This window comes from Montipora foliosa, chromosome 1, assembly GCF_036669935.1.
Source record: "Montipora foliosa isolate CH-2021 chromosome 1, ASM3666993v2, whole genome shotgun sequence".
Taxonomy (NCBI): domain Eukaryota; kingdom Metazoa; phylum Cnidaria; class Anthozoa; order Scleractinia; family Acroporidae; genus Montipora; species Montipora foliosa.
The window spans coordinates 56264316-56276815 of record NC_090869.1 but is presented as its reverse complement, the minus strand read 5'-3'; the positions used below and the strand labels follow the sequence as shown (position 1 = coordinate 56276815).

Here is a 12500-nt window from a genome sequence, read left to right as displayed (position 1 = left end):
GAATCCTTTCAGAATTACGAGACCCTCTCAATTAAACCACATTTACTGCATAATTAAAACCCATTCACGCCTACAATGTAAAGCGCCCCTACTCAGTGAGTAAAATCGTTTGGTGTCAGCTAAAGTGAAATCTATACGTTAAAACTCTCAGTGGGGAAGGGTTAAAGGGGAAAAAGGTTAAAAGATTAAAGGTTGTTGATCCATTGACTCCTAAATTAAACCGCCCTTCATTGACGAGCAAAATCTTCCAGCATTAGAGTAAAATCTAGAAGTATCACTGTCAGGTGTAGCCTGCACGCAGCCGGACATGTTATTCTTCCTACACATTTTTGTCTTCCCCCTTTTACAGATAGAATAGAAATTAGATAGGGATTAGACGAGGGATTGCGCCTAATGTATCTTGAATTGCAATTGCTACTCTCGGCGAACCTGGTAAAGCAGGCAACAACACTGCGCCTCTTTGAGGAAAATCGTTGAGGACAACAAATCACACGTTTACTACTCCTTTGTAAGTTGTTTTCTTGTCCCAACCTTCCGCCCCCAGACGGCTGTGACCAGGCTTCTTGTTTCGTACTAAACACAGACCTTTATCCTTTGTTTGTTTGTTTGTTTGTGCATGTAGATTAAGAAAAGGCGTTAACGTTCTTGTTGCTACTCCAGGGAGGCTTTTAGATCATATAGAGGTAAGACATTGCCGAATACAACCCAGAAAGCTCTCGGGCCTCAAAGAGGTCATTCGGGATTCTTGGAAAAAATCTGAGTGTTCTCGGAAGGGGATCATGAGTCATTTCCTAATAGCAGAGCGAGCCTGCTATCTTTTGTATTTACCCGACTGACGGGCAGAAGGTAACGACCAGGCTTTGCCCTGAAACTCTCTCACTGCATTGAGTATTGGCCATACTGACTTGCAACCATATTGGGCGATCTCGTTAAAAGACAGCGCAAGGCCGCCTTAGGTACGGCGAGGAGCGGGCGTTTTGAACAGCACCCTCCAAAGTCTTGGGGGGCAGTTGAGTTAACCGAGCGATTTTTAACTTAAGGCATAGGTCTCTTTTTCTCCTCATCAGCTTAGAAAAGAAACAAAGAGAAAAGATGCTTCTGTTAGCAGGAAATAGGAATCAAATTTGTGACCTTCCGATTACCAGTTCGGTTGCTCTACCACTGAGCTATGGAAGACACGATTGAGGAAGTCCATGAAGAAATGTTCAGATGACAATAACAGTATCTAGCTACACTGTTAAGACTAAAGTTGTTGCTTACTGGCATCCAGTTCTTTAAAACGATTTTTTCAGTTGCCGTATTCGAAAGAGTAGGTTGGAAATGAATGACGATCCCGCAATAATTTCTTGATATTTAGCCTTTCGTTTCTGCTTTAGAAAACAAAGAGTTTGGAGTTGAAGAGACTTCGATGGATAGTCCTAGATGAGGCTGACAGGTTCGTGTGACTATAGGCGTTGTTTTACAGGCGTCACTCTACCGGTTAGGTCTGTGGGCATATTTGTGAAACATTTCAAAATGCATGCCGAAGTGATGTGATGTGATGTGATGTGATGTGTCGAGAAATACAAGCGATAAACGTTGCAAAGTCTTCTCATAACGCTAGTCCTCAATAAGACACATGGAGCAGTTATTCTCCTGTTGTGAATACTTAGTGGATGCTTGTTTTTATCGCAATTCGCGTATTGTAGAAATAAACTGAGCGTGCCTTTCGTTGCTTGCAATCTGGGAAATGAGTTTGTTGCACTTTGTTGCGAGAAGGTGCATTTGAATGCTGTATGCACTGTCCTGTGCATAAAAAAGTGCTTTAGCTGACTGTCATCATATTTTTCTCGTAGGCTACTAGACCTTGGTTTTGAGAAGGACGTATGTTCCATTCTCACTGCCATCAACACAGCACTGTTTCCTGGCGTTAGGTGTCAAACCGTATTGCTTTCCGCCACACTCACTGAAGGTACCGTGACATTGTTGAACACAATGGCATTTTTAAGACAAACGTGGTACCAGAAAACTATGCTGAAAGGAAATCATGCGATATGGAACATGAATAAGGTCTTTAAGCTTTTTTTTTTTAACGCTTGCGGCAACGATGTTTCATACAGATCTTCGTTTTTACCAAGAATGGAAACCTGATCAGATTTATTTATACAATCACAATCTGCAACTTCCACCCTCGGCGCTTTTCTTCGCCTCTCTTTTCGTTGAGAAAAAAACCATTATTGGTTGCTGCTTTTCGGGAGGCTGAGAAAATTTCTCAACATCACGCTTCGTTTTGCCTTTGATTTCCAAAACCAAGTAGAATTTGCATGGTTGTGCAACCAGGGCCTCTCTCTTGACGACAAGGGACCTGCGGAGGGTCAAGAAATGTATCAAGGGTGGAGGGGGTGGGGTTGCATCGCTAGTTAGAACATCCGTCAAAGTAAACTGGAAATATGGGATTCGAACAAAGCTTGTTGTTGCCGACGAACTGCCTTTCGGTGTTGCTGGTGTTTGCAACGCTTAAGTCCCAAATCTTCTTACATAAAGTGGACCATTTTGAGCGTAACGGATGCTAATTTATCAGGGAAAAAATATCGATGCCTATACATGCAGTTTTGTGGGTGATTGGTATCAAGGCAATCTATCCCTTCAGAAATTCTGGATTTGCCCTTAAGAATTAATCTGTATGAGGCCGTTTGTCTTTTTCGACTTATAATGTAATTTACATAGAGATTTGTTTTGTTATTTAAATTGCATAGTTGTTTTGCAGGAGTGCAGAGACTTGCAGGTGTCAGCCTTCATGAGCCCCTATTTATTGACGTAACGGTAACACTGGACGAAAAAGGCACTAAACTGGTTGCTGATGTTCAAGGCGAACTACAGGTCTGCTTACTCTGCTTACTGAGGATTGTTATTCAAAATTCTTAATCTCTTGTTCTTTCTTGTCACAGGATCTTTCACCTCTAGAATGTTAAGCAAACCTGACCTCAAATATTATTTATCTCTCGACCCTCAATAAATGTAGGAAAAGATATTTTTCTCCTACGGCCAAGGTAGTGAGAGGCTCGGAAATTTCCAGACATGACTTCACATCCTGTTTGCTTTCCTGTCTTTGTAGAATTTCTGCATTGCAGCGAAAATTGTGAGGTCAGCTATGGAAGAGCGCTATGCCCATCTTTATTCCGGCCATGAGATGAGTGGATGGTAGTTTTGCTTTTATGGTTTCGTGAGAAGAAGCCGGGGCAATAAAAACGCGTTGTGATGCTTGTCCCCGGCTTTGGTGCACGTACGCAAAGTTGAAATGTTTCGCTTCGAGGCGAAGCCGAGAGTTTTTACACTTGATAATACACGACTGCGAGTTTTTTGAACAGTACCTCAACTTCACGTAGCTTTTGAGAATGATCATACACTACCAGGTAGAAAGGTTTATACACTTATCGATTTGCGTCGTTTATAGGCAAATATGCTCATGAATTATTGTTGACTTTTTGAATTCAAAGTAAGGTAAGAGACACTTCATAACGTTTTTCATACAGAGTGCATTTCATTGCCCTCGTACGATACAATCATACACACGCTTTATTAATGTTAGGGTTAGGGTTAGGGTTAGCTAATTGGGGACACATATGGTATGGTTAAGTTGAAGATTTCTTAAAATTACAGCATAAAATATCCTACAGCCGTGCATCTCTTCTCCCAGTTTCTTGCTCCATATCATTTACGTAAACGCTCCCAACGAAATTCAGCGCCTCTCATTTTTAGTTAACTTCGACCATAAAAGCGGCCCCTGAATTCTAATTGAGTGCTTTCTATAAGTTACAGTTATCGAAGCTAGGAATTTTAAAATCCGGATTCCTTAAATTTTATGTCCTGCTGTTAACATCATTAACTTGAAGTAAGTTCCTTATATATGTAGGTGTAAGATAATTCTGTAACCTTGTACATAAAATTTAGTAGATCTTGTAATCTCCTCTCGTTCAAAGTATGCAGTTTAGCTTTTTGAAGAAGGTTCTCGTATTTCTTGGAGTTGTTGTTGTTGTATACCACGTGTAGTGCTGTCTCTTGCAAAAATTTGTAGTTTACGTCGATCGGATGCTCTCGAAAAATACCACACTAAGTGGAAATAAGTTAAATTTGGCAATTTAGCAGTTTTGTCAAGGCGCAACGGATATTTATCACAATTTACCCGAGAAAGATTTTCTCGATACCACCCTGTCATTCTCTTTCCATCGTCCCTTGCCTCCTCCTCAACAACCTTACTTGACTCTCCTACCACATATGTTTGATGGTCATCAGTGTAAGTGGAGATTCTGGCGTCCTCTATGTGATCTGGTAGATGATTTGGAAATTTAAAATGTTTCTCATTAGCGATCCGAATGTGGGCCACAAGTTTATCAGTTTATAACTGTCACGTGTTTATCCTCTTTAAATAAAGGCGTTACTAACTAACTAACTAACTAACTAACTAACTAACTAACTAACTAACTAACTAACTAACTAACTAGCTAGCTAGCTAGCTAACTAGCTAGCTAGCTAGCTAACTAACTAACTAACTAACTAGCTAACTAGCTAACTAGCTAACTAACTAACTAACTAACTAGCTAACTAACTAACTAACTAACTAACTAACTAACTAACTAACTAACTAACTAACTAACTAACTAACTAACTAGCTAGCTAGCTAACTAGCTAACTAACTAACTAACTAACTAACTAACTAACTAGCTAGCTAACTAGCTAACTAACTAACTAACTAACTAACTAGCTAGCTAACTAGCTAGCTAGCTAGCTAGCTAGCTAGCTAACTAGCTAACTAACTAGCTAACTGACTAACTAGCTAGCTAGCTAGCTAGCTAACTAACTAACTAACTAACCAACTAACTAACTAACTAAGGACAGCCTCCCACTATTACCAATTTCACAACTATTCTGCGAACAAAAGGCAGTTAGAATATCCCAGCAAGACTTCTCAAGGACGGTGCCGACGCACTTTCCACACCCCTAGCAATACTTATGAATAGAGCGATAAATGAGGGGTCTATTCCCGCAAGCTGGAAACATGCCATCGTAACTCCAGTGTTCAAGTCTGGTTCAAAATCTGATACCTCCAGTTATCGCCCAATCTCAGTTCTGCCAGTCTTTGCAAAGATTCTAGAAAAGGCAGTTCACGAAATGGTGTATAATTTCTTACTAAAGCACAAGCTCCTATCTTCTTATCAATCCAGTTTCCGTCCACTACATTCTACTGCTACCAGCCTAATCGATATTACAAACACTATTCTGCACAACATCGACAAAGGAAAACTTACAGGCCTGGCATTTCTGGGCCTATCTAAGGCTTTTGATACTCTCGACCACGAATTCCTACTTACGAAATTGGCAGATGTTTGCCTAATTAAGTCTTCAGTGAATTGGTTCAATGCGTATCTTACTAATAGAACCCAAAGTGTTAACATTAATGGCATTCAATCTGACGCTGAACCCATATTATATGGTGTGCCCCAGGGGTCTACCGTCAGTAACAAAGTACTGTAAAGTCCATCTTTACGCTGACGACACCCCGTTGTTTTTTGAAAGCAGTTCTGTGCAAGCTATTGAGGGTGCTCTGTCCCAAGACCTCGACCACGTTGTCGGATGGTTGAACCAAAACTATCTCATGTTAAATCACTGGAAGACCAAAGTAATGCTTATGAGAACCCACCAAAAACTGAGCTCAGTCCAGTCATTCATAGTTAGTGTTAATGACAAAGATCTTGAAAGGGTATACATATTTAAATATCTGGGCGTGATTCTGGATCCATGCCTAACATGGAACGAACACATTGAACATATCGGAAATAAAATCTCGTCCCGCCTTGGAATGCTACGTAGAGCCCGAAAAGTCATCCCAAAAGAAGCTTGCATTACTCTGTTTAATGCTATGGTTCTACCGTTATTCGATTACTGTTGCGTTGTGTGGGATGGTTGCAGTCAGGGAAACATGAACTACCTTGATCGTCTTCTCAAGCGAGCTGCAGGAATAATTGCGGGTCGCAAGGCTACGGATACCGATATACAGCAAACATTGAAGTGGCCATCCCTACAATGCCGCAGAGAACACCAAAAGTGCATACAGGTCTATAAGTATATCAATGGCTTAGCTCCAGCATATCTACTAGACGACTTCCACTGCTCGGAGCAGATCCATAACTACGACACTAGGAAGAAAGACCTTATCCGCCTTCCTCTCGCCAAGACTACCAAATTTCAAACATCTTTTAAAGGGAACCTCCACTAAAACAACAAAATAGCTTTAAACCACAGAACATGTTTACAATTGGAATTGCTCAATCTTTTTCCAATGAAAGCGTTTGTATTCGAGAAAAATAAATTCCAAAAACGCTTATTTTGGTTTTCAAATTTCCCGGGCGCCGCCATCTTGAATAATTGTGACGTAACTTGGTTGCCCTATTGTTCCAGAACAATCGCTCTTTGTATCAGAACAATAGGGCAACCAAGTTACGTCACAATTATTCAAGATGGCGGCGCCCATGAAATTTGAAAGCCAAAATAAGCGTTTTTGGAATTTATTTTTCTCGAATACAAACGTTTTCATTGGAAAAAGATTGAGCAGTTCCAATTGTAAACATTATGTTCTGTGGTTTAAAGTTATTTTGTTGTTTTAGTGGAGGTTCCCTTTAAGTACAATGCCACCAAATCCTGGAACACTCTTCCTCGTAACGTACGCCATGATCTTTCTCTCACTAGTTTTAAACTGAGAGTCAAGAAACATCTAAATCATCTTAGTTAATTTTTCACCGTCATGAACTCTTCGAATGATTTTTTGCTTTCATTTATATTTTTTATTACTTATTCATATCATTTTGTACAGATCTACATTTAAACCAGCTATGCTGAACTGGAATTTCTGTATAAGTAATGTATATAAATATATAATAAGTTATGGCGTCGTCAATCTTCGCATCCATAACTTCACTCGCCTGTGTCGTATCTCCCGTATACTATTTTTTCCAGGCCCCAATAGTTCAAACGATCGATAGCGCTATCCGCCGGATAAATTGCTATCCTTTGTATAGCTCAATTGGTTTTGCAAGTGTTTATCCACTGGATAGTGATTTATCCGGCTGATAGCGTTATCCATCTTTTGAACAACTGGCACCAGATCACAAAGAACCTTCCCCTCCTTTAGATCTTGTCGTGGCCTGTTAAGGTGTAGGTCTCCTATGACAACAAAAAGTAGATTTTGTGGGGACACCAGGGACAGAGATCATCTGATTGCATGCTCCTCAAGTGTCAAAAAGTATCCGGTTCCCGTCACTTTGAGCTACCGATGTATTCCCACTACAACAACATCCTTGCCTCCAAATGTGGATTGTATCACTAGCAGTTCGATGGTCTTGAGAGAAATGAGAGCATACTTTTCGTTTTGATGTCTTTTTTTTTTAGGTTTCAAATGAAGAGAGTTACTCAACTCCTCAACAGTTGAAACAGTTCTTTGTCGTGGTTCCAAGCAAACTGCGTCTGGTCACTTTGGCAGCATTTTTGCTTTGGAAGAACAAGGCCAAGGTAACATATTGAGATCACTGATTGAAAGAAATTGCAATATTCAAATTTTATTACCACAAAACATTCTCACTGAAACATCATAGTTCCTTGCATCTCTCCCTTTTTGTCCCTCTATTCCAAAGGAAGAAACAGAGAGATCCTGAGTGGCAACACCGCCTGTTATACAGACAAACGAAGGACGATATCGCCATGGCCAACTGATTCAGACGTTTTCTCACCAATTTCATTTTTGTAGGAAACATCAGCTGCCAAGATGATAGTATTCTTGTCCAGTCGAGATTCTGTGGATTTCCACTGCGATCTTTTCAAAGAGTGCATTCTGTCTTTTTCAGGTTAGTTGTTTCGTAGGAATAATTTTGCTCCGAGCAATGGGCCATTTCCGAGTTGCTGTTTGTCTCGGTTTCGAAGTGAGTCTTGGTGCTCAACTATTGTAAGGGAAATGAGTTTGATTTGCATAAGAATACGCAACTCATTTCCATTTGAATGGTTGTGCACCAGGATTCGCTTTGAAACTGGGGCATGCAGCAACTCGGAAATGGGCTATTATGTACTTGGCACGCTATCTTGGATTGCCATCACATGTACTGTAATTGCCCCTGTAATTTATCTGAGCCCAGCTCCGACCAGTGTCCCGTAGCGCAGTGGTAGTGCGCCCGAACTTTGCTATCGGAAGGTCGTACGTGTGGCTCCTGTTCGGGGCTACTCGGAGGATCATGTTCAGACTGTGCCCGCGCGTCAGTACGTCATGAAACTGGATTGTCATTGTTGTTATTCCCCTTTTGCAGAATCGCAGCTGACGTTCTTTAAGCTTCATGGAAACATGTCGCAACAGGAGAGGACAGCTGTATTCAAGAATTTCAGCCAAGCCAAAAATGGGATTTTGCTTTGCACGGTTAGTGCTCCTTTATTATCAACGAATATGTTCATAACAAAAATGTTTATTCGACGCTTAAAGGAAATTCGCACCCAAGGCATGAAAGCACACAATCAAAATATTTTGTCTGAATCGCTCACCAAGTCTTCATCAGTCTGATAGCGAGTGGTTACTTAGCAGCAGTCCCATGACCGAAGAACGGTCATGTGATGTGACCAAAGTCTTGCATAGCCAACACTTTGGAGTTCCAAGCCCTTGTCTCTCTTTGGGGATTCGCGTCTGACCTTGATAATTGAAACCTCCACCTTGACCTTCCTTTTAACAGTTGCCCTCCACAAATGTGATCTTCATATTGTCAGTTTCATATTTGTCCAAGAAACAAGGGAAGAAAATGTTTTTTTTCCCCTTTTTCTCTTGATTTAGGCAGGATTTTGCTGTGTTCACTTCTTAGGCCCGGTTCAAACGTCCAACTTTTCATGTGTCGAATCTAATGCAAATGAGAAAAGTTTATTGTTTTCGTTCATTTGCATCAGGTTCGGCACATGAAAAGCTCGACGTTTGAACCGGGCCTTAGATAATATTAATCTTGGTTGTTTCCTTGTAGGATGTCGCTGCCAGAGGACTCGATTTACCCCATGTAAATTGGATTGTTCAGGTAAGGATATCAATTTTTTGGATGTTTTAAAAAGCTCGATTGGACGGTTCCTTTCCTAAAAAAAAAAGCCGAAGGGTCTCTCGAAAATTTTGAAAAAGAAAAAGAAAAGTCAAATATTCGCAGTTTTCAGCTGTGATTTTAACACGTGACCATAGTATTATAGAATAAGGCAATTTTAAATTAAAGATAGCAAGTTAAAACTACACAAAGTGGATTGTGCAACGGGGAAGCTTTGTTTGGAAAATATGTCTTGTTAGCATAGGGTTATCGTGTTATAATCTATCCTCCAATTAATCTGCTATTGAAAAAGTACTACATAATCTGGGATCTGTACAAAATTGGGATGATATACCTGATAAGATAAGACACTAGCTTTGGTAAACTACTCTTCAATTCGAGTTTAAGTAACGTTTATGTACGTAATCTTTGTGCAGTTCTCTAAATTTTACAAAAAACGCATTACCGCCTTCCCAATGATTTGTCAGCTTTTATAGCTAACGTTCTGGTGTAAAATTGAGGAGGTCGCTTGGTGTACCGAGTTCTTTTAACTTTTAAACTCAATTTCTTGCATGGTTACTCCTTTTGGAAAAATGATTTTGTTAAAGAGGCAAAATGTTAAAGTGGCCCTATGACCAAAAAATCAATTATTATATTTTCTTTAGATATCGAAACTATGTTAACTAAACACTAAGCGACCAAAGTTTTAAGCCTTGATTTCAAAAAGACACCTGTTTATTTTAACTGGAACTTTCCTATTTAATGGTCCGTCATTACTAACTTAAAGTTCTTGAGAGAGCTAGATCGAGGAGAAAATGACGTCAAAGGCTCGCTAGTTTAAAAATGCAATGCGTGTGTACGCCACAGAATTAATATGCAGCACGGGAGTTTTGGGCTTTTAGACTTTTAAACTCGCGTTTTGCATACATATATACAATAAGCTGCATTCACACTCTGAGATTTTAAGCTAGTGAGCCTTTGACGTCACTTTTCCCTAGATCCAACCCGCTGAGGTCCAATCGGTCAGTTTTGAACGTGAGTCATGGCGGACCGTGAAATATAAAACTTACACTCAAAGTAAACGGCCTTTGGATAAGAATCAAAGCTTAAAATTTGGCCAGTCAGGTGTTAAACAAACACACTTTCAACATTTAAAGAAAAAAAGGAAGTGATTTTTTATCACAGTGGCACTTTGATATTGTACGAGCAAAGAGATCCCCTTATAAAGCATAAAGAAAAAGTTACAGTCAAAAAGAACAAAAGTCGAAACACATTTTGCCTTTTTCATTTTGCTTTGTTTGTGTAGTACAATACCCCTGGAAACCCAGCGGATTATGTTCACAGAGTTGGCCGGACAGCTCGAATTGGCCTGGAAGGAAATGCATTGCTGTTTTTAACGCCAGCTGAGGTGAGTTACAGCGGACTTCAACGAGTAATACACTTACCTAACACCTCCCCCCCCCCCCCCCTCCCTCCCCTCCCGCCTCTTGATTGTCCCTGGGTCGATTATCTCCGTGAAGCATCCCCTTTCTAAACAGGCTCGCTCTGGTTAGGAGGCCGTTGGTGGGTTACCTGATCAGTTGTCCAACAAATGTATCACTCAGTGTCCGTACGGCCAATTTTAATGTTGGAAAAATGACGTTGGTTATCGTTATTCTCTCCTTCCTCGAATCCCATAATACATCTTTTTTACCCACCCTCCCCCCCCCCCCCCCCAAAAAAAATTGCCTTATCAAAAAAAGAAAACAAATACAACTTATAATGTGACGTACAAGCCAAAACAGGGTGTAATAGGCAGCTAATCCCTATACTGACATGCACGAGAACGAAGTGAACAATCAAAGAGAGTGAATAAAGTAACTTGAATCATGTAAATTTCTCAGTCTTGTATTTAAAATTAATCTTAATAATCGAGCTGTCGTTTAGCTTGTATGACTAGATATAAGAAATCATGTATAAAAAAGTATAGTTCAACGTTCTCACAACCCCATGCCCAGCAAGGCTTTGCTTGAACAAGCCAAGCCAATCATTGTTTTCGATTTGTCTCCCTATGCAAATTTTTTGGGGGTAAACAAGGTGTATTATGGGATTTGAGAAAGTAAAAAATTATTGCATTTTCTCAATTGCTCGTTGACTACCTACAGTGATGCGACAGTGATTTTTGCTATTATTATCAATACGCGCGGCCAAATGGCAAACTGCCCTCTGTAAAACGCGCCTTTTTGCGGGCCAAACGGGAAATGTGCGGGCTGAAAATACATTTGCCGCCCTGATACTGATTGGCTGCAGAGATGTCAAACAACTTCGCTCGGCCAATGAGGTTGTCCTATTTAAGTGCGAGGATTACTTCTACATTTGGTCTACAACCCGCACTTCAAATACATAAATTCCTTTCATTCTCACAACCTTTGTTTGTATACACTGAGGGACATTTCCATACCATAGTTTCATGCTACATCTCTGTTAAACGATTTTTTCTTATTAATTGAATTGGTACGATTTGGCCTTGTGTGTTGATAATAATGATAATCAAATGACTTTTGTCGGGCATATAGTTTATTTGTGTCCCTCGTAGCATCATTTGCGCTTTTGATGCTACTACTCGGGCCTCGATACGTCCTCCAAAACTCATGTGATTGTCCTAATCACAAACCACTAAAAAATTAATTAAACGATGAACATTTTAATTTGTAGGTTGCGTATTTGCAAACTTTGAAACAACACGGAATCAGGTTTGTTGAGACTTTCCCCTTATGATTGTCGATGCTAAACTCTGTCACGTTGCTTCAATTAATGACGTTCGGGAATTCTGCATTTTTAAAGTTTCTTACACGGCTTTTGCATTTCTTTGCCCCTATCTGGGTTCGCGCGAAAAGGAATAGACGGTACTTTCATACAAGAATACGGCTTTGTCTTGTAGAAGTGTTACAAAGAACGTGCTGCACATGCAACATGATCATATTTCTTGGTTGAGCGCATTGTTTTTCCAGTAGCAAACATGGCCTCGTGAACTCCGCTGTTGACGGCATCTTTCTTGTATTGTACTAGGGAAATCTTTGTTTACATGTTTGCCTCATTAGCACAAGGCTGTCGTTTTCTAATCAGTCAGCCGAGTATAAAGTACTTAAAGTGCTCCTGTGACCAAAAATCAATTCATATTTTTCTTTGGATTTCAAAACTATGTTAACAAAACACTAAGTGACCCACGTTTTAAGCCTTGATTTCAAAGAGACACCTCTTTATTTTAACTGTAATTTTCCTATTTAATGGTCCGCCATTACTAACATTACGTTCTTGAGAGAGCTGGATCGAGGAGAAAATGACGTCAAGGGCTCACTAGTTTAAGAATGCAATACGTGTGTACGCCGCAGAATTAATATGCAGCACGGGGGTTTTGGGCTTTCAGACTTTTAAACTCACGCTTTGCACATA

At 40.2% G+C, this 12500-nt stretch overlaps 1 protein-coding gene across 1 annotated transcript in view; it reads left to right on the top strand.

The window, feature by feature from the left end:
- The window catches only part of LOC137971435 (ATP-dependent DNA helicase DDX31-like), a 63264-nt gene that overhangs the window by 45155 nt on the left and 5609 nt on the right, over positions 1-12500 (top strand). The window contains exons 14-23 of the mRNA XM_068818264.1: positions 623-683; positions 1377-1435; positions 1836-1951; positions 2747-2859; positions 7423-7542; positions 7778-7874; positions 8328-8434; positions 9021-9071; positions 10375-10476; positions 11763-11800. Coding sequence (XP_068674365.1) covers positions 623-683; positions 1377-1435; positions 1836-1951; positions 2747-2859; positions 7423-7542; positions 7778-7874; positions 8328-8434; positions 9021-9071; positions 10375-10476; positions 11763-11800 — 864 coding nt within the window. The remainder of the gene's footprint in view (positions 1-622; positions 684-1376; positions 1436-1835; positions 1952-2746; positions 2860-7422; positions 7543-7777; positions 7875-8327; positions 8435-9020; positions 9072-10374; positions 10477-11762; positions 11801-12500) is intronic.